At 27.2% G+C, this 24,303-nt stretch overlaps 1 protein-coding gene across 2 annotated transcripts in view; it reads left to right on the top strand.

Annotated features, from left to right (window-relative positions):
- The window catches only part of LOC123268520 (protein tipE), a 31,737-nt gene that overhangs the window by 2,424 nt on the left and 5,010 nt on the right, over window positions 1-24,303 (top strand). For both annotated transcript variants that reach the window (XM_044733673.1, XM_044733674.1), the window contains 4 exons: window positions 2,573-2,880; window positions 5,420-5,701; window positions 7,905-8,098; window positions 15,270-15,595. In XM_044733673.1, the coding sequence (XP_044589608.1) occupies window positions 2,679-2,880; window positions 5,420-5,701; window positions 7,905-8,098; window positions 15,270-15,595 (1,004 nt within the window). In that variant the 5' untranslated portion in view covers window positions 2,573-2,678. The remainder of the gene's footprint in view (window positions 1-2,572; window positions 2,881-5,419; window positions 5,702-7,904; window positions 8,099-15,269; window positions 15,596-24,303) is intronic.

Consider the following 24,303-nt stretch of genomic DNA (forward strand, 5'->3'; position numbering starts at 1 on the left):
TGATAAATTTATTCATGTACAATACATGTATAAGGTATAAAATATAATATACAATATATATACTTAATTCTCGATATGTAAAGGCATCGATTTAGTTAACCCTGAAGAACGGGTCGATATCAGTTGACGCAACTATAAAAATATACAATATTTATATGAATTGTTTATTTGAGAAATCCCATAAGTCAAATTTTTTTTTAAAATTGAGTTTTTTCCATTTTTCGGTTCTTTGAATTTTCCCTCACGTATACCAGTACCAAAAAATCAAAATTGTTATTAACTTAGAAAAGCGCGATACGATGAAAATTAAGTTTTTCAAAGCTCCCTAATTGATTAATTATAATTAATTCACTCATTCTTTTTAAATGTAGCTTCAAAAATATTCTATAATTAAATCATTCAAGAATAAAGATATTTACGAATAGAGTTATGTAAGAATAGAGATATTTACAAATAGAGTTATTTAATAATAAAGACAATTGATAATATTTTTTATTTATTTACTTAAAAATATTTTGATGCCAAGGCATTGGCCGAATGGCAAACTTACAATGGTGGTTTATTTAAAGTACACGTAAGAGGTTTAATATTTAATTTATCTTATAATTGTAGTTTTAACAAGTAGAATAAAGAAAGAGTTACAACTGAATTAATAATAACAGTCACTAACTCTTATTTAATACAAAAATAGATTCAAAATTAGAATATGAATATTTTAAAGAGTAGTTCAAAATATAAATCAGAAAATTAACAATATAAATTGTATAATTCATATAATTTAAATATAATTCATATAATTTACAATATAAATTATATAATTCATATAAATCATAAAAATCAAATAAATATAAATTTAATTAATAGACAAATTTAGAATAAAAGTTAATTTACGAATAGAGTTATTTAAGAATAGAAATTTTTACAAAAAGAGTTATTTAGAAATAGTTATTATTTAGGAATAGAGATATTTAAGAATAGAGTTATTTAAGAATAGAGATATTTCGAAATAGTGTTATTTAGGAATTTAACTATTTAGTATAGAGATATTTATGAATAGAGAAGTAAAGAGTAGAGTTATTATCTTGCCAATCCGTATTAACCCTTTATGGGGTTCTTTGAATAAACATTCAATCTTAAAATTAAAAAAAAAAGTGTCTTTTTGTTTTTTTTTTTTTTTTTTTTCAAAAAAAAAAACTTTTTGAGTAGAAAAAATTCAATGCAAAATACTTCAATTTTAATCATTTTTGCAATATTAATTTAAGAAAATTAAATGAAATTATTTTTTATTGTTTGATGTGATTTCTCTGACTTTAATTTTAAAATAATTAATTATCAGATAATTAAAAACTAAATTCACTTTTAAATACTTGTATTTCAATGAATTTTACAATATTTGCTTAATAGATTAAAATTAAAAATATGTAGTTTTATTTTTGACTCTGATTTTGTTTTATTGTTGACTCCCAGTTCACTAATTTGAATTTAAAAATAAATCATTATTTATTTTAATTTTGGTTAATTGTAGTTCTAATATATATTTTGTACTTTATTTTATGAATATAATTAATGATCGACGGAGAAAAATTGATAAATTAATGATTTTATTACTATTTTGTTCGTTTTGGTGACAAACCCCAAAAGTCAATCAATTCTAAATCATTATTATTAATAGTAGTAATTAACAATTAAATTTTTTCATGCTCGAATCTATTTTAGGGATGCTGACATTATTATTATTATTTTTTTTTATATATATTTTTTACAATTGTAAATTGACTATATTTACAATTGTTATTGGCTATCTAGTCTATTGCACAATTATTATTATTATTATTCATTGGTTAATGATGTTAATGCAAACTTAACCCAGAAAAATGATTTTTGTTTTTCCTGAAAAATTTAATATTTTTATTGACTTATGGCGTTTCTAAATAAACGATTCATATAACATTAAAGTTAGCTGTCACTTGACAAGTTTTTAATTTTATTTAACAAAAAAGTTTGTTCCGAAAATTTATTTTAAAAAAATAGCATTTTTTATTTTTTTCAATTTCTACATTAGAATGCGTCAAAATTTAATCTTCGAAAGCAACCTTTTAAAATTGAAATTTTGAGTTTCGCTTTTAACAGGAGCTGTATTTGGGCATTTCCTGATATATTTTGGTGTGTCACAATTTATTTGATATTCACAGAATTTTTTAACAGAGTTTCGTTTGGCCAAATTTTGAAATTTTTTAATTCCAGAAAAATTGCTTCCACAAAACTCCTGTTAAACAATTATGTGAGCATCAAATAAATCCTGACACATCAGAATATCTCAGAAAATGCCCAAACCTAACTCCTGCTAAAAGCGGAACTCAAAATTCTAATTTTAAAAGCTTGCTTTTAGAGATTAAATTTTGACGCACTCTATTCTACATGTAAATTTTTTAAATAATTTTTTTCGGGCCATAATTTATTTGTTAAAAAAATTTTTTAAATTATCAAATATTTGCTAAATTAATTTTCATACGATTAATATATTAATTCAAGTTGAAATTATTTTAAAATAAAAAAATAAAAACTTCCACAGATTAATCAGATGTCGGGCGTTTGACGTTCGTTATAACTAAAATTAGGAATAAATATCGACGAGTGTTAAGAAGCATCAGCCGCAACCACTGCCCCCGTTCACCAAGATGGCGGACGAAAAAGACCAGACGTTTTTAGAGAAGCTGCTGTTCTACACAACCGCGTTCTTCATCCTCCTTGGCACCTTCAGCCTCTTCGCCTTCCTCTTCTTGGTCCCCTTCGTCATCGACCCCGCCTTCACCACGATCTTTATGGATTTTGACACACGACCGGCCGAGTGTGTCACCATAGATGTTGAGTCACGTAGAGGTGAACAATCTCATTCACTCACTCACTCACTTACTAAAAATCTACACACATACATATATTAATATTAATATAATATAAAACAAATACACAATTTAATAAGAATAAGAACCAGATTGTTGTCATTGTTCGTACTGAGCCCCTCTGTAAAAAGTTCTGTGCATGTCAGCTTTCGAACCAGCAATGTCAGTGTTTGCTTTCGTTCTCCCTGTAATTGATAAGATCTTTCTTCAGATCGAAAATTATCAACCCTGTTTGTAGTTATGTGTGTTGTTTTTGACTTTTGCGTCCAATGTTATTGTTGTTGATTAACAAAGTTGTCTTTAAAAGTGATTTTAAAATGTGTCCTTTTGCAAATCTTATTTGTTGATTCCATATTTTTCTTCCTGCTTTTATGATATCACGAGTACCTAAACTAAAAAAAATAAATTAAATTTATTCAAAAGAAAAATTTTTGAACCAAGGAAATAATTTTGAAGAGTTTGATTATTTTAAATAAAAAAAAAAAATGATTCAATTATTTTTTGTCTTAATTTAAAACGATGAAACTCTTTAAAATTATTTTTCTTTTGTTAAAGAATTTTTCTCTTGAATAAATTTAATTTTTTTTCAGTGTACGCTGTTATTTACTGACATCAAGTACACAGAAAAAAAGGATATCTTGCCTCAAGAACATTTTTATGAAAACATTTTCTTGAGTAAATTATTTTCTTGATCAATATTTTGTTTCAAAAGTCTTAAATAATTTAATAAAGTAAAGTCATATGTTACTAATGTATCAATAAATTCAAAACTTTATATAAATGCTGTATAACTAAGTGGTATCACAATTTTTTAAGAGAGCGGAACGATCAAGGTTCGAGTCCGGTCTTGTGTATATTTTCACCATTTTTAAAATTAATAAATAAACGCTCGTCGGTTTTTCACATCCATCAATATTGTAAGGACATCATAAATTATATAATTAATTACAATATTAAATTAATTAATTTAAACACTATAATGAACTTAACTATTGCTGTAAATTAATTGCAAGGTTAATTTAACAAAATTAAAAAATGTGTATATATATCTCGATTAGCTAAATATTATAGTCTGCAGTATAATACATTATGATCAAGACAATAATTATTAGCGTGAACTCGTACAGCTATTAAATCATCAATTATCATAATTTAAATAAATTTAAAGTTATTTATTGCTATGATGACTGATGATGTAATGGTTGTACGAGGATACACTCATAATTATTGTTTTAATTATTACATACTGTTGTAGACTATAATAATTAACTAATCAAGATAGATACATTTTTTAACTTTATTAAATGAACCTCACAATTAATTTAATATTGCAATTATGTGTATAATTTCTGTTGTCCTTACAATACTAATGAAGGTGGAAAACCACCAAAACATTTCGGCTGCCCAATTTTAAAACACAGTAACTGCAAAATTTTTATACCTGATTTTTCTTTAGTATTGCTGCATTTTTTATAACCTTTAGACCTTAATTTCAAGAATTTTTCTTAAAAGTATCTATATTTAAGTATTTTCTGTTCATAAATCAAATTTGTCATCAATTTGGCGGGCAAACTTTTTTTTAATAAGAAAAATTGAAAAAAATTTTTAAATGTTAGTTACTGTGTTTTGAAATTGGGCAGCCGATTTACGAAGATGTAAATAAATACTAAAATAAAAAAAAAATATTCTCTCAACCGAAAGAGTGTTTATTTAAATATATAATGGATATGAATGGAAACTTGGATAATTTAAAATTAATAAGTCCTATACTTTTTAGTGAAAATGTTTTTCAACATAATTTAAAAATAAATTTTTTCCTAGTTAAAATTTTTTAATATTAAAAATTCAAATAGTTTTTTTTTTTTTAGTAAAAGAAGAAGAAATTTTTAAAGACCAAAATGTTCTTGATTTAAGTTAACTTTTTTTTCTGTGTACTTGATTTTCTGCTGTAAATTATTTAAGTCGTGTATCAATCAAAAAGTTCGAATAATAAATGAGTAGCTTGGCACAATGAACTTTTTACCAGTTGAAATAAATATATAAGCTGAGTAGAGAGTGGCCATTGATTTTCGATAGATTATTTAATATCGCTCTTGACAAATATATCTGGGCATTTGTGCTCGCAATTTTTGGCATCGAAAAGCTATTTATTGACAAATATCAATACAATGTAAGCTCTTGAACGAGCAAAATATCTCTTCAACCCTATTCACTTGAAAGGTTGAGTAGCAATGATAGAAATAAAAAAATTAGACAGAGAAATATGTAAAATAATATGATATATATTATTTGAAGCGAGTTATTTCTTTGGAAAGTTGACAGACAATAATTCAATATCTCGTGATATCGTCCACGTGGTCAATGTGTACGCCTGCGTAAATATTTCCAAGCATGCATGTGTTTTGAATGTGTTTGGGCGTGTGTGGATTTGTTGTTCGTATTGGTGTTAATGTTGACGGAAGTAAATAGTTTAACTGAAATTGAGCGTTGTCTTGTGTGTTATATAATGATGAGTCCAGGTGCTAGCAACTGCTCGTGGACCTCGTGTAGAGAAGGTTGTACCAAGGAACTTTACGATTGTACGCAAATACGCGTTAATTACAAACTACCAGTTAATGAAACTCAGTTAGATGGGACCGACAGGGAGGGCAGGGCGGGAGGAGGTGTCGAGGGCGACGAGGCCGGGTACAAGTCGAGATATGAACGTTCACCGAGGGATTACAATAATTACATCGAGGATTTTGACGACGAGTTTGATGAAGATGATATTGATAATAGACTGCCAAAACCTTTTCCTACAGGTATTGTGCATATTTTTTTTTTTTTTTTTTTATATGATGAATAAGATTTTTTCCATCTATTATGCAATTTTTTATGACACTGAAGTTGACAGACATTGGAAATTTTTTTAGAATTTTAAAACAATGAAATTATTATAAAATAAATTAAATAAAAAAATTCCACATGTGAAAATTAAAAAAAAAACTATGTCGAAATTTTTAGAAGCATTTTTTTTATTGCAATTTATTGGTTATAGAATTTAAAAAAATTGATAGCTGTCAGCTAACTTCAGTATCATAATTTTTTCTATACATAACTTGTGTTTCAACAAAATTTTCATAAATTTTTGGTAAAAACTCCAAAATTTTTTTTTAAGTTAAATTTTTTATTTTTATTTATTTAATAAAAATTATATTTTTGAATAATCACAAATATAATTTTCAGTCAAAAAATATATAAAAAAATCAATATATACAACATAGATTTAAAGCATTAAGAGCTTTAACAATTTTGACTAAAATACTTAATTTTTTAAAGCTTTAGTTTATTCAAATTATAAATTATTTGGAATACTTAGAGAGACTCGTACAAAAAAAATTCTGATTCAAAATGAATTGAAAATTGAAATTCATATTTTGACACAAATATTAATTGGTTTTAAGATCAATCCAAATTTAAAATTGATTTGTAGATAGAAATAAGCACACCAGAAGAATTTTAATAAAGACAAGAATATTTAGGATAAATTTTATAAATAAAATATTCTTGTTATTATTAAAATTTTGAAGCAGGATCGAAAGTTCTACCGGCTACAGGCTTGCTAATTTCTATCTACAAATTAATTTTTTAATTTAGATTGATCTCAAAACCAATTCATGTTTGTGTCAAAAATGAATTTCAATCTTAAATTCATTTTAAATCAGAATTTTTTTTTTTGCATGGGGAATAACGTGATACCTTACAGTAAAAAACACTCTAACAAATTCGTAATTAAACTCCTAATTTTTTTTATACTTAAAATAGGGTAGCAGTACTGTTTTTGGCCACCTTAGAACCGTTTTTGGCCAGTTAATATTTGAATTAATTTATAAAAAATTATAATATTATAACCATATTTTTGTTGAGTTTTAAAAAATTTATATTAAAATAAATTGAGTTTGTAATGGTTTATTAATATAAATTTATTTTTATCGTTTATTTGAACAATAAATGTCCATAAAATATACAGTGGCCACAAACGGTACTTCTACCCTATACGAATTTAAATTTTTTCTAACGAAATTTTTAGATTTATAAAAAAATTAAATTGATTTAAAAGAAAAATATCATTGTGAAGAGTTTAATTATTTTAAATCAAGCAAAAAAAATTATTGAAGTAAGAAATTTTTGGTTCAAGTAAATTTTATTAAATTTAAGAATTTTTCTACTTGATCAAAAATAAAAAAATTCTTAAAAATAAAGTTCTTGATTGAAAATTTTTTTTAACAACTTTCAATGTCTATAAATTTTCGATCTATTTAAATTGTTATTGGCTCAAAATTTTTTTATCTCAAATCAAGTTAATTTTTTATTAATGTAAAAATTTTCTTTTCAATAACTTCCAATGTCTATAAATTTTTCCATCCATGTAATTTATTATCGCCTCTATAAATTACCTCATTACGCCCTGGTTTACAAAACACATTAATGAGAAAAACTTGTCCTGTCATAAACATAAGAAAATTTTAAATTAAAACGAGTCTCTACTAAAAACTTTAATAAAAGTTATAAACTCTCTAAAACAAAGTCTTGTAAAGTAGAGCGTAACATATTTGAGTAAATAAGTAAATTATTAACGAAAAATTATGATAAATAATAGACTAAAAAAATATCGATAAAATTTGATCGATAATTCAATTTTTAACATAAAAGCTCAGAGGTATTCCGATAATTTGCTTTTTAAAATTACAGCCAACCAAAATTATATTATCTAAAATAAATTCTATCCCAGTAAATAAAACTTTCTATAATTTTATGGTAAATTAAATTAAATTATAAAATTTTGAATTATATATTTTATGAATTTTACAAATATCTATCGAGTGAATTCAGGTCATCGATTTTCCGGAGTGATTTAAAATTCAACGATATATATTTTTAAAATTGACAATCAGTATAAAACGTTGATAATTTTAGCAAGAAGAATTAAATAAATATTTATTAATAAAATGTAACCTTTTGCAGGTCTGATGGGCAACGATTCCGAGTGGTATTTCACTGGTGCTAAATTATTTCCCAATGTAAAAGGCTGTGGATACCCTCCAATACTCAATTGCAGTATTTTTTACAAACAGTACACTAAAATAGGACATAATTTTAGTTGTTACTATTCTAAAATAGATCCTGGGATCGTATTGAGTGACCTTGATATGTGGCAGGTCTCTATTAAATATTACATTACTTAATTCACCTCTTTCCTATAAGAGAGCCTTTACATATCATATATTAATATTAATATTATAAAATATTTTCTCTGCCTAAAAAAAAACGATCAGTATTGCCCGTATCATTTAAATAAATAACGTCAACCACAGGAGCGATCACCTCTTCAATACTCTTGCTCAAAAAATCAGCCATTGAATTTTTCAGGAAAGAGCTTTAACGTGAGAAAAATAAAATCTGATGGACATTTATTGAGGTAAAAAATAAATGGTCTTGGGCTTAAACTTGCGGAAACATTGTAACCGAGACGATTTCAATTGTCGGTGGACAATGCCGTGCCGATGTTGAATAGAGCGGACGGCTAAGTCGGAAACCATCATCTCTCTGATAAAGTACCGTCAAAGAAAATTTTTTATTTTTATTATTATTATTATCATTTCTTCATAAGTTTACAGCACCTCTTTACTATTTTCCGATCTGAATCCAATTCCGCTTATGGTTTTTCTTTAAAACGTCAATCAATTGACAATTACTATTATCCACTGTCCTGGTTTTAATATTAACATAAATTTACGATATCTTTTTTTTCACAATTTATTTTTATTATTAGGTAGTAATAAATATAAATAAACTCTTGGCAATCGTTAAAACTTTTAAACTCGCGAACATTGTCCATAAAAACTAATAGTATAAACTCAAGAGTATTGATTATTTTTTGCACAAAATTTTATTTGCTAAAACGATAAACGTAAAATATGAAAATGTACGTTTTGAAAGGAAATGAGGCTCTAGAATTTTTATTAACTGCACGGAAAAAAGTAAACTGTAATAAATAATAGTCGATTTATAATAAGTAATGATCAACTGGAAAAATTACCATTTCAAACAGTAAAATCGTGATTTTAACAATCAGTTTACAATATTTATCATTTAAATGCTACAATTTATTATTTACATGAAAGAAACGGTTCACTTGAGCCAAGAAAATATTTTTCTTCCTAATTATTTTCTTGAGCGAAAAAAATTTTTTTTTTGACACAAGAAATTTCACTTATTCCAACAAAATTAATTCTCTTGTTTTAAGAAATACGTATCTTGATACAAGAAAATTTATTTGTCAAGAAAATCTTGTTGTTTTGAAAAAATTCAGCCTCTTGCTCCAAAAAATTTAGTTCTTGATCGAAGTAAATTTTCTTGTCTTGAGAAAATTTCTCTCTTGCTCTAAAAAATTAAATATAAAGATAGAAGTAAATTTTCATAAAATTTCATATTTTTATTGATTAACATGTCAAATGGAAAGATCAAATAATATTGAATCATTTTTAACTTCCCGCTAAGAAAATTGAAAATTTTCAAAAATCGGGAAGTTATTGGTTTCACCCCGTTTTTCGAAAATTGATTTTTCAATGGATGTTGACGTTTTGAGGTCCTGGGAAGCCTCCCCGAATGTTTGCATGATGATGTCCGTACGTCTGTATGTGTGTGTGTGTGTGTGTGTGTGTGTGTGTACGGCCGTATGTAAACCTCTCATAACTTTCGAACTGCTTGACCGATTTCATCGCGGTTGGCACCATTCGAAAGGGCTTGAATAAACTTAGATTTTGAGCATAATTTGGATCGATTTGAACCAGTAGATTTTGAGAATTCTCAAAAAAACTGCAAAAAAAAATTTTTTGAAATGTGGTTTTTTTGGAATAACTTTTATACGGCTTGACCAATCAATTCTAAAAACTAATCAGCTCTTAACATAAAAAAAACACGTCGATTGCCGCTAGCACGGTCGAAATCGATTAATTCCTTCGTGAGTTATCGTTAACGAAAAAAATCGTTTTTTGGGAATTACTTTGAAATTCCTTGTTTGATCAATTTAAACTTAAAAGTTCTTTATGAGTCTTTAAAAAACTGCGTTTAATGCCACCAACCACGAAAAAATCGGTTCATTGATTCAAAAGTTATTGCGGTTTAAAAATTCGAAAAATAGTGTTTCATTCAACTTCTAGCAGATTTATGAGCTCAGAGAGCTCAAAATAATACGAAAATTATATTTTTGAGCTCGAAGAGCTCAAAAACGTAATAAGTGTAGGTTTGTGCGCTTAAGTATGAAATGAGCGGGAAGTTGCAGGGATGGCCTTTCGGGTCAACCGTTTTCCTAACTTTTTTTCATTCAATATGTATAATTGCACGCTAAAATAATATAAAATCGGTATCAAATAATCAAGAGAAAAATTTTCTCAAGGTGAGAAAATTTTTTTCTCAGCTGAAGTAGGCGACGCTGCTTCCGTAAAGTATCTAAAAATCTTGATCAAATATAAAAATTTATTGTATCAAGTATTTATGATAATTCGAATTAAGAAAAAATTACTTCCACCAAGAATAGAATTTCAAGAAAAATTTTTACTTCGGCCAAAACAACTTCGGTCTTCCTTCCGGCACCCGAAAATTTTCTTGAACCAAGCATTTTGTTCTCCAGTCAAGAAATTTTTCTTTCTATCTAATAATTAAGAATTTTGACTTTGATATTTATCATTTCGTACCTAAAAAATGATCGCATGAAATGTAATAAATATAAACTACAGTTACTAAATTTTCTATACAAGCAATGTCAATATTTACAAAGTACAAATGGTAAATTTTAAACGCAACGCTAAAAATCAAACTATAATTATTAATTTGCTTGGACTGGTAAAATATATATTTTAAAAGTAGAATTTTTACTGTTTCAAATGTTAAATTTTCCTAGTTTGAGACCTTCCCCTTCTTTTCATAGCATAGACTATATATTGAAACGGCAATTTTTACTGTTTGAAACTGTAATTTTTTAAGATAAAAGAGTCGTTATTTTACTATAGCGGCAGCTACTAATCACATTTTCGATATTAAATTATAAATTGTGGCTTTTACACTTATACATTAAGTTCTATAATATTTACATTTGTGCCACCCCGATGTCCGCTGTACTATTTGAAACTACAAAAATTAACCGGAATCCAAGTGAATTTTACAGTTTACTTTTTTCCGTGTACAAAAATCAATTATTTACTTATAAGTCAGAATAACTGATTGATTGATAAATGATTGATAAATGTGTAATGATGTGATGATGATAGTGCATTATTATTTACTTTTTACTTTTTACTTTTTATATTTTATATATGATTATATATTTATACCATATACTTTTTGTATTAAATAATTGTATCTGTGATGGCCGCAAGGAGCCTAGACTCCATGGCCAAATAACAATAAATAAATAAATGTCTTGCGCTGAAAGTTTGTGTTCTGCCGAGGGTGAGGATGATCGCGATATTTCGGTCTTAGTGAACACAACTTACCGCATCTGCAAAGGGATGTTTGAATTTCAGTCGTTGTTTAAGGGAAGTTTGAACATGCATCTATTCTCTCTATTTTGCCGGTAGACTTTATAGAAAGCTACAATATAACTTTCTTCACGCTAAACAGGTTAGGAATTTGAACTTTCTACAAAGGGTTGATGGAAATTAATCCACTCATGCGCTAACCGCAAACAATTGGAAAATTCTAACTTTACCTTTCGGATCTAATTTGGTTAAATAAATTTTCACAAATAATTCGTACAAACAATAATTGTGTTAACAAATGCGATTACATTAATAAGTAGCTTATTTTCTACAAATAAATAAATTGTGTGTTATTTATAAAATTACTTGAGACAGCAAGTGTTTTTTATAAACTCAAGACCTTTTCTGATTATGCAAAAGTAGAGCTTGACCTATTTTGGCCTGGAATAAATTTAGTTGTAGCTTCACAAGTTATATTTAAATACTATTTGGCTTAGCAGATTGAATAAATAAATACTTTTTAAAATTCTAACTTTTTAACGATACGTGAGTTTTAAAACTTCAAACCGCTGATTCAGCAAATTACCCTTTACAGATATTTTCAAAAACTTGAGTTTAAATATGTATGAAATTTTATTGCTCACATGAATTAAATATATGTAAAAAAAATGCCATTCGGCCACACCGAAATGGAAGATAGATTTTACTAAATGAAATTCTTGATAGAATGACGTACATACGTCGATTGTACTACACATTGCCTAAATATGGTTCAATTGCACTTTTAACTTTAAAAAAATTACTAAAAATGGTCATAATGTCAATGTTATAAACGTCAAATTGACGATGATTTAATGAGCTTTCACATGAATTTATCAAAAATTAGCAATTTCTTTTCAATCGAAAGTCATTCATCTATGAAGTTACCGAAAACCTGATTTTCACTATTTTGATAATTTTGAGAAGCTACCATTTTTAGTAGATTTCATAGAAATCTAACTATTGCATTAGTCCTCATGACGGAACTTTTGAAAAATTTTGCTATATTTCGACTCAGCTCGTCAAGCGGATTCAGAAAATGCATATGGTTCCAAAGTTTATACATATATATGTATTTAGGGTGTGCCAAAAAGTAACTTCCGTGGAGAACCTTTTAAAATTGGAATTTTGAGTTCCGCTTTTAACAGGGGTTGCGTTTGGGCATTTCCTGAGATATTTTGGTGTGAGACGATGTATTTGATTTTCATAGAATTTTTTAACAGAAGCTTAGTTTGGGCATTTCCGGTGAAAATTCAAAATTTGGCCGGAAGTACCCAATTAAGTCTCCTGTTAAAAAATTCTATGAAAATCAAATACATTGTCTCACACCAAAATATCTCAGGAAATGCCCAAACGCAGCCCCTGTTAAAAGCGGAACTCAAAATTCCAATTTTAAAAGGTTCTCCACGGAAGTTACATTTTGGCACACCCTAATATATATATATATACGATATAATCGGCATTTTCTCTTCTCTAACTTCCGTAATTCTATACGGATCTCAATAAAATGTAACATACTTATTCTTAGGACGATTTCCGAGGTTAAGTTCTAAGATGAGCCAAATCTGTCGATTAGTTTAGAAATGAGAGCAATTCAAAAATTTTCAAAAATCGCAAAAAATGTTCACTTTTACCTTATTTCCGTGCAATAACAATGGAACACGACATCCTATCGGATTTCTGTAAATTGCATTTGAAAGCTTATTTAATAAGCTTCAATTTGTGTACTTATTTATTTCTCCAAATTAAATAGTTTAGGAATAATAGCAATTCAAAAATTTTCAAAAATCGCAAAAATTTTCACTTTTACCGTATTTTCGTGCAATTACAATTGAAGGCGATATCTCATCAAAATTCTATAAATGGCATCTGAAAGCTTATTAAAGAAGCTTTAATTAGTGTACCTCACTATCAGTCTAGGCCAAAAATCACCTGCTTTCTCAGACAGATTTAATGAAATTTTACTTTTGCATTCGTTTTGACGTCATTGTTGTTTAATCAAACAGAAATTCATTTTTTTTTTTCGTACGCAACCCTAGTAGTATTTTTATTATTCATCATGAAATCTATTTCCATTCTGGCTGCCGAATGGCTTTTTTAAACTTATTGACGAATTTCGCTCATTTTAGGGCTCATGCAAGCTAATTGTCCAAGGAATCTATATACTAAATTTTGTTAGGATCTGTTAAGAATTCTTGATAGAATGACGTACATAAGTCGGTTGTATTATACATTGCCTAAAAATGGTTCAATTGCACTCTTAACTTTGATAAAATAACTAAAAATGGTCAAAATGTCAATGTTATAAACGTCAAATTGAAGGTAATTTCATGAGCTTTCACATGAATTTATCAAAAATTAGCTATTTCTGTTCAATCAAAAGTTATACATCAATGAAGTGACCAAAAACGTGATTTTCACTATTTTGATAATTTTAAATGGCCGCCATTTCTAAAGTAATTGTTCGATTTTGCTCATCTTCGAACTCGTTCAAGGTAATTACCTAAAGAATATGTGTACCGAGTTTCATCTAAATCCGTTGAGAATTGTAGACGCTATCGTGTCCACAAGTCGCGTTATATATAGGGGACGGACGGGCAAGACGGAGAGGGCGGGTAAAATGAATAATCGTTTTAAATCGCTGGTCGGTCGATAGAAACATTTTAGACAGCAATCTATCAATCTATTATGTAACTACACTTACCGTTATCGATAAAGCATTGGTTTTGCATACTTGTGGGAATTTTTTTTATAAATATTGAAATTTAGGAAAAAAAAAAAATTTTTAATCGTAAGTATACAGTACTTAGTTTAATGTTGTTAAGGACGATGCAGATTTGATTTTTTTTCTTCATATTCAGGACGCGGTTGATATTTTTGCGACGATTGTTTTGATTGAAATGTATTTTCCAATCAGTATTCGTTTTACGCGACCTGAGTATTCATTTTGCCCGCCCTGGTAGGGCAAAACGGATAATGTTGACTTTTTTAATTTCGAAGAAGAATTTCTTTGTTATTATTTTTATTTTACTTTAATTATAAACTTCAATTACCCAAAAAATTATTAGCCAAAGTTAAGAATGGATATGATTGTAATATATATTTGTTATTTCATTTTCAAATTAACATATCCGTTTTGCCCGTCCTTCCCCTACATAAATGTATAAACTTTTGAACCAATGCTAATTTTGAGCCTTACTCGTCTACATAAGAGATAAAATGACAAAATTCCGAGTGAATTCCGACACAAGGGTCAATGCAATAGATAGATTTCTACGAAATCTACCTAAAAAGATATTTATGTAAATCCTTAAAAAATTGAAGCTTCAATTCCTTCTTTTTATTTTTATTTACGTTTAGTTTTTCACTTTACTGTAATTGTTACTCGCGAAAATTCATGGAGCGTATTTTTTTTTTCGCGAAAGTAAATACTCGGTGTTTTAATTCAATTTTTTTTTTGTGAAAAGATGAAAGAAATCTTTGTATTCACCGCATAGGCTTTATTACAGTGCAAAAAAACAGAATAATGATGATGATGATAAAAGAAAAAGATGTTTTAGAAACACGCTAAGTTTAACAAAATGCTCAATGCCTTTGGAAGGACTGAATAGAAAATACTGAGATAAAAAAGCAAAAAATAATAAAAATTGCGGAAATGCTGAGTATTGAAGTCGTGATAAAATTGACGTAAATATTTAAATGAAGATAAATACTCATCAGTTGAAATGAGAATTTAGCTGTATTATTTGAACTGTGTGTGTGTGTGTCGATAAATGTATGAAATATGACTAAATAAAGGGTTAATCTCCAGGTTTATATGAACCTAGTGCTTGCGATGGCAATACCAATACCGTCTTTCATTATTTCGGTGATATATCTCACCTTCGCCTACTTCAAAATTTACAACGAAGACGAACAGAATTTGGTGGACAAAAACAGCGAGGGAGGCGATAGCGGCGTGGTGGGTGACAATGAGAATGCCACGCCGTTTCCGCCCACGAGTGGTGCCGTCACCCCCGGAAGCGAGGCCTTCAGAGAAGACCTCGCGAGTTTCGGGCACCAGCTAAAGGTCGCGATGGCTGACGAGGTCAGCAGAGAGAGTCTTGATGGGATACCCAACTCTGTTTCTACTCAGGGGTAAGACCGCTTTTATCAATAAATATTTTTGTTTCGACGGAATTTCGTTAATCAATATTAACCCATTTTTTACTATGACAATAAATTTTTAAAAATATGTTGTAGTCTCATAAATTGATTTACAAAAAAAAAAATAATAAAAATACATTTTTTCAACACTTGATAATTTTATTTCATTTATATTTATTTTTTATTTAGAAATTAATTTTAATTTATTAATTTTTTAACAAAAAAAAATATCAATTTTTTTTTACTAGAATTAAGTGAAAATCACTTTAATTAATTTGAACAATTCTTCAAACAAGAAAAAATATTTACAACAAAATTTGTAATATTTAATATCAAGAATATATTTTTTAGTAATAAAAAAAATTTGGTAATTATTTACAAGTAGGTCAACCCTATTTTGGACCATAACTAGGTAAAAAATTAACATTTTCATTTTTTTTTATTCTGCTTGGTTTTACAGCGAATTTATGATAAAAATGTCGTGAAAAGAAAAACTAAAGATTTCGATTGCTTTTTTGCCTTCAAAATTTGGAAAAATTTTTGCTCTCATGATTTTGGATAAAATTTCTATTTTATCTTTTTTTGGTGTTTTTGATATATTTTTTTTTGCAAAGTACATAAAAAAACGAACAATTAAAAAAAAAAAAATTGATAAATTTTTTTGAAAATTTGTTAAAATTGTAGTAATAAACTTTTGTTTTTTTCAATTGTTCATTTTTTTATGTATTTTTCAATAAAAATATATCAAAATTAAAAAAAAAAAAATTTCGTTCAAAAAAACAAAAATTAAAATGGTTGACCCTACTTGTAAATAATTACCAAAAATTTTTTTATAAAAGTATTTTTCTCTCAAGGTGTAGTAAGACAGAATCCATTATTAAAAAACGAATTTGAAATTACAGTTATTATCACTTTAATTGATTCCATATCTGTTTTTATACTCACAAAAAGTAGCCAAAGCATTTAAGCTATTAAACAGCGAAGCTACTTGACATTAAACTAGGCCAATATTTTATATTACTATATAGCAAACATTTTTTCTTCACAATTTATTATTAGAATTACTCGAACGTCTAAAATTTAATAAAATGTAATAAAATCTATTACCAGAATCGCTATAAAATAGCTTGTAAATGGGCAAACTATTGCCAAATTTTTCTTCGAGTACCACTTGAATCTTGAAATATTTTCACTTCAGTAATTCCGTTCACGAAGCGGAAAATCCAGAAATTTTTTTTTCTTAAATATCTTTACTTTTCATAAATGGTTTTAAGATTTTTGTTTTTGGAATTATTTTTAGTACTAAAAAATATTCCAAATTTTGTAGAATTTTTATCTGCTTTCACATTGAAAAAAAAATTAACTTGAATCAAAAGAAAAATTCTTGAACCAAGGAAATAATTTTTAAGAGTTTCATACCCTTGAATCAAGATGAAAAATTATTGAATCAAGTAAAATTTACTTAAACCAAGAAGAATTTCTTAGTTTAAGAATTTTTCTACTCAAATCAAAAAAATGAAATTCTTCAAAATTATTTACTTGCTTCAAGTAAATTTTTGTTTTTTTTTTTGCGCAGGAGCTTTAAAATGATACTAAGTACTGTAACTATGTCGATAATTTTCTGAAATATTTCACAAGTTTCTCAAGTTGAAGTATGTAAATTCCAAGTACATAACTATTATTACAACAAAAAAAAACATTTTATATAAATTATTATTATCGTTATCTCATAATAATAATAATTTTGACATTTAATCTGAAAAGTATATAGGTTTAATATAATCCATTTATATAAATTTATCGAAGCTATAGACTTGTGATATCGCGAGTATTAAGTCTGAAGTATTTTAGTTTATTGGAAAATCTTTAGCGTACTATTTTCTCCGAATGCAATTTACTCAAGTTTAACGTTTACACGAGGACGGTGTATTTCAGTGGAGGTGATGATGATAGAGGTAGAGAATCAGTTTAGTATATACGTATATACATCCATATAAATATAAATAGTCGAGGTGAACTTTTAGCAGAATATTGGATGCTTGGAAATTTGCAAACCAACTCGATAATGCATTCATTCGTATTTAGTACATTCGATATTTGATTTAATATTTTTAAAATAGTTAAATATTTAGCGCGAAACAGAGCCTTGGCCCTAAGAATAGAGGAAATTGTGTTAACAAATATAAATAATGCTGTGAAGCGGGAAAGAATAGGAGTTACGGTAATTATTACGTGAAGCATTCCACATTCACGTAACAGAATATTGGTAGGAAAGGATTGAGAAAGGAATGTGGAGAGGATCATCTTAATGTGAGTTTATAGAATATGCGAGAAAAAATTATTTGATAGCTCCGACTGGGATTCGAACCCAGAACCTTCCGAAGACATGTCGGCTACTCTACCATTTGAGCTATCCGGTCTATACTAAATTTCCATTCGCTTATTCTATATACATGAAGCCACACTGTCCATCTTACGGCAAGCATTTTTACAAATATAAATAATTCTGTGATGCGGGAAAGAATAGGAGTTACGGTAATTATTACGTGAAGCGTTCCACATTCACGTAACAGGATATTGGTAGGAAAGGATTGAGAAAGGAATGTGGAGAGGATCATCTTAATGTGAGTTTATAGAATATGCGAGAAAAAAGTTGTTACGGACAATGTCTCGGATAGCTTAACTGGTAGAGCCTTTGGCGCGTAACCAAACGATCCGGGTTCGAGTCCCGGTTTGGGCTTTCTGAATTATTTTTTCGGTTACCGAAAAATTCCTACTAAGTAAGGTCCACCCTCCCTCCTTTATCCTTTATTTCCCCAGCCCCCAAATTTGTCTTTAATGACAAATTTAGCTATAAATTATGGTGTGTATAATTATGGTGTGTAGAGAATCAGTTTAGTATATACGTATATACATCCATATGAATATAAATAGTCGAGGTGAACTTTTAGCAGAATATTGGATGCTTGGAAATTTGCAAACCAACTCGATAATTCATTCATTCGTATTTAGTACGTTCGATATTTGATTTAATATTTTTAAAATAGTTAAATATTTAGCGCGAAATAGAGCCTTGGCCCTAAGAATAGAGGAAATTGTGTTAATTGTAATTATCGGAGAACGCTGATGACTGAGTTAAGTACAAAGGGAGGAAAGAGTGAATCTAATAAGAAATAGCGGGAGATATTGAAGTTGAGCGAATAGGGAAACTAAGAAGCAAGTTTAACAATTATGTAAGTCTCACGGGCACCATTTGGAGGCAATTTGCCTCTGGTGATGTCTGTGACATAACACGTTACATAAATTTGTATTATGTGCACTACATTTCACAAATTGATGCTGGTTATTGATGATATCAATAATCAATTGACCTAAATTCTACGAATAGTCTTGTTAACGATTCCGCATCATTATTTTTAACTTTATTACTTAATCGGCTTATTGTCAAATGTTATAATTTAGCGTTACTATACTCTCAAATGTTAATTTTAAATATACTTTATATTTTTATATATATTTTTTTTTTACAATTGTAAATTGACTATGTTTACAATTGTTATTGGCTATCTAGTCTATTGCACAATTTTTCTCTAATTATTTATAATAATTTTTTGTTAGCCTGTATTCCCTCCAGGCATAAACAATTTTTTTCATTCTTATTTTTAAATTTGTCATTAGTAGATAAATTCAACTGAAAAAATAATTCGGACGGCCCAGACCAGGAATCGAACCTGGATCTTTTGGTATCGCGCCAACTGCTCTTCCCTTTTTTTTTTTTATTCAAGCGTTTATTTATTTAAATCATTGATACATAGATATAAACATAATACACAGGTATAAACGTAAGACCTGTTACTTAAAATAAATTGTCTACCTGGCCCATACGGGCTCTCATAGAGGATAACATAAATGATATTTCTTAATACCTGATAAGCCTCAGGGGCTGTACATAGTGAAGTAAATAATATAGTTTTTCTTATTCTTATTGTGTTAAATACATAAAGTGTTAATAAATGATTTATACAAGTTAGCCTAAAAAAGAAACTTGATTTTGATAAAAAAGGCTTACGTTATTAGAATAGTACATGAAAGACATTAAATCAACAACAATTAAAATTAAAAAATATAACATAATAATAGAATAGAACAAGAAGACAAAAAGAAAGAGGAAGCTATTAAAAGAGAACAACAAAACAATTAAAGAAAAAGAACTTGTGATTAGGTGAGCCACCAATACTCTTTGCGGGAATGAGGTACTGCTCTTCCCTTAAGCTATCCGAGACACTGTCCAGAATTACCATTCAGTTACCTCTTAATGACAAACTCAATTCTGAATATAGTATGATGTTAATTTCCTTGACCTTCTGTCTATACATTTTTAACGCCTGATGATTTACAATTTTACAGTATTTTTATTTCTAAAGACTAGTTTGTATTTTTATATATATTTTTTTTACAATTGTAAATTGACTGCTTTATATTTAGCAGTAATAATACTTTATACTATTACTATTTTAATTATAGTTCAAAAATTCATCAAAAACCAAAATATATTACACAAATTATACCTCCTTGACTTTTAAAAATTTGTTTAGAGAATTAAGGCATGTAAAATTTTTTTATTGTTGTTTTTGGATTAAAAAAATTTTGTTAATCGTCTGATTTATATTTATAATAATATGCTTACGATAAAAATCAATTTTCACTAGAAAGAACTTTAATGACTTTTTTGTAAATTTTAAAAAATTGTTTTCATTTGATGAAATTCTACAAGAAAAAAAAAACTAGTTCTATTTTTTGAATGTAGAAAAAAATTCTTTACTCAAGAAAAATAATTAAGACTAGCGACCTTGTAATCACTATGTGACTGCCGTGACTTGTGAACTATAAATAAATAAAATTTTGCTTTATTAAATAATGACTTTTGTTAAATTGCACTGTACTTTCTTAATTATTGACGTTTTTAAAGATATAAGTTCATCTTGATATTACACTCATCAAGAGCTTTCATTTGAGTACCCACATGCATTTTGACATATTTTTCATATATACATATATATAAATATATGAAATATATAAAAAATTGATGTGGGTATTCAAATGAAAGGTCTCGATGAGTGTAATGTCGGGGTGAGTTTATATCTTTAAAAATGTCAATAGTTCTTAAGATATTTGTTAAATTGGATTTTACTTTCTTAACTATTGACATTTTTAAAGATATAAGCTCATCCCGATGTTACACTCATCAAGAGCTTTCATTTAAGTACCCACATGCATTTTGATATATTTTTCATATATACATATATATAAATACATAAAATATATGAAAAATTGATGTGGGTATTCAAATGAAAGGTCTCGAATAGTGTAACATCGAGATGAGCTTACATCTTTAAAAATGTCAATAGTTTACGAGATATAAGGTCATTTCTTAATTATGTATCTAGATATAGAGCATTTTCGAATGCAGCTCTAAAAAAACCGATTTTATGATATGACTATCCTAGACACAACATTTTTCTTATTCTCTTAATAATATAGATGACAATAATTATCTTGAACGAAATAAAATTTTCTCGTAAAAAAAATTTTTTTTTAAGAAAAATTTTACTTGCACCAAAATTTTTTTGATATTCTTTATTAATTTTTTAGGCTCAAGTAAACTTTTTTTTCTGTGTAACTTAAAAAACTTACTCTCCAAATTTAAAACTTATTTTTAATTGAAAGAAATATTTTACTCATATATTAATCAAAATGAAAGTTGTTTTCGCGTAAGCTTTCAGCTCAATAATTAGACACTTATTTTCCATTAAACTAATTTGTTTTCTTCTACTTCTAAAGTCGTTAAAGATGTGACTAATATTGGCTTAATTGCAATCGATCGAAAATCAGAAATTACTCTCAAATTTTCAACAAACTTATGATTTAAAAACTGAGCTATAAGATTGTGAAATATTATGATTAAATAAGTTTTGACATACATTCCATAAGTCAAAAGTTTACTTATGACTTTTAATTAGTACATTTGAAATAAATTTCTCTTATTTTCAATTATAACTTTAAAAATTTAATACTTCGGATACTTAAAATTAAAAATAAAAAATAAAATTCTTAGATTATTAACTTGACAGTTTATAAACTTTTAAAAAATAAATTAAGGAATTATTATAAAGATAAAAATATTTTTATAATGATTGTATTTGATCGAGCTTAAAGTATAAACTTGTCAGCTCATCAGATTATTAAACATAAATAAATTTAGCGACAAAAGTATTGAGGTTTAAATATTAAGCTTATTATACTTTATGACCTTCTCACCAATGTCTTACACATTTAATCCAATAATAAAAAAATAAACGGTTTACTTACACACCTGTGCATTAGAAGTACTAAAAAGTAATACAAGACAAAGCGTTTATTTTTATCGATCGGTAACCCTACACAATAAACCACTCTGCTGGTTTGTGTTTAAATATTTACAAATTTAATAAAGCTCATATAACTCAATTTCACCCCACAACCAGAATAACAACCTGTGCAAATCGGGCGTTTATATCCTAAATGTAAGCAAATGCACCAGGAAAACTTTACAAGGACATCAACCATCGATTTAAAACCCGCACGAACTCTCCATAACTCACCTCAATCTACTTATTTTAAACATAAATACTTTTGTATATAATATTGCTAAGCGATATTCATATTTTCGTAGGTCTATTATATAAATCAGGCTGTCGATTTTCTGATAATTTTTTTTCTTATTTGTGCATTAAACGTTTTTATTTTTGTTTATCTGTTTAAAAATTGATATTTTATTTTTATTTTGTTTATTACATGTAACACACTCTTATTCATGCTGTAAGAGCAACAGCTCTTTCTGTGAGAATTAATTTATATTATTAAGAGAATAAGCAAAAGTTTATGGCCAGTGTATTTATGTGATAAAATGGGTTTTTATGGTTAAATTTGGTATCGTTGGAAAAGTCATGACCTGGAGTTGTGCTTTTTCAAGGTTTCATTCTCACCAATAGTCAATTTATGATGAGAAGTATTCAGGCTGCATTTAAAAATGCTCTATATCTAGATATATAATTAAAAAATGACGTATCTTGTGAACTATTGACATTTTTAAAGATATAAGCTCATCCCGATGTTACACTCATCAAGACCTTTCATTTGAGTACCCACATCAATTTGTCATATATTTATATATATTATATATATATTATATATGAAAAATATATCAAAATGCATGTGGGTACTCAAATGAAAGCTCTTGATGAGTGTAACATCGGGATGAGTTAATATATTTAAAAACGTCAATAATTAAGAAATGATCTTGTATCTTGTGAACTATTGACATTTTTAAAGATATAAGCTCATCTCGATGTTATACTAATCGAGACCTTTCATTTGAGTACCCACATCAATTTTTCATATATTTTATATATATTATATATATGTATATATGAAAAATATGTCAAAATGCATGTGGGTACTCAAATGAAAGGTCTTGATGAGTGTGACATCGAGATGAGCTTATATCTTTAAAAATGTCAATAATTAAGAAATTGCCTCGTATCTTGTGAACTATTAACATTTTTACAGACATAAGATCATCCCGATGTTACACTCATCAAGACCTTTCATTTAAGTACCCACATCAATTTTTCATATATTTTATATATTCATATATATTATATATATGTATATATGAAAAATATATCAAAAATGCATGTAGGTACTCAAATGAAAGCTCTTGATGAGTGTAACATCGGGATGAGCTTATTTCTTTAAATATGTCAATAATTAAAAAGTGACCTTGTATATCGTGAACTATTGACATTTTTTAAGATATAAGCTTATCCCGATGTTACATTCATCAAGACCTTTTATTTGAGTACCCACAACACTTTTTCATATATTTATATATATTATATATATATATATATGAAAAATATATCAAAATGCATGTGGGTACTCAAATAAAAGCTCTTGATTAGTGTAACATCGAGATGAACTCATATCTTTAAAAATGTCAATAATTAAGAAATTGCCTCGTATCTTGTGTACTATTGACATTTTTAAAGATATAAGCTCATCCCGATGTTACACTCATCAAAAGCTTCCATTTGAGTACCCACATGCATTTTCATATATTTTTCATATATACATATATGTAATATATATAAATATATGAAAAATTGATGTGGGTACTCAAATGAAAGGTCTCGATGAGTGTTACATCGGGATGAGCTTATATCTTTAAAAATGTCAATAGTTAAAAAAGTACAGTGCAATTTAACAAAAGTCATTATTTAATAAAGCTAAATTTCATTTATTTATAGTTCACAAGTCACAGCAGTCACATAGTGACTGCAAGGTTGCTAGTTAAATTAATCATTTATTTGTACAGCGGACCAGAAGCTTAATTTTCTTAATTAAAAAATTTTTTTAATATTTTTTTATATTTTTAAAAATTTACTTTTGATATTTTTTAATTTTGATTAAATAGAAAAAATTTAAAAATCAATTTTTTATAAATATTTTTATTCAATAAATTTTTTTTTTTTCATTTCAAGGACTTATTGAAAAATTTTATGAAAAAATTTTTATGGATAATTTTTACGATTTAAATATTTAAAAAGTTATAAATTAATTATTTTTTTTTTAATTATAAAATAATCATACACAGCTAT

Source organism: Cotesia glomerata, linkage group LG7, assembly GCF_020080835.1.
Source record: "Cotesia glomerata isolate CgM1 linkage group LG7, MPM_Cglom_v2.3, whole genome shotgun sequence".
Taxonomy (NCBI): Eukaryota; Metazoa; Arthropoda; class Insecta; order Hymenoptera; family Braconidae; genus Cotesia; species Cotesia glomerata.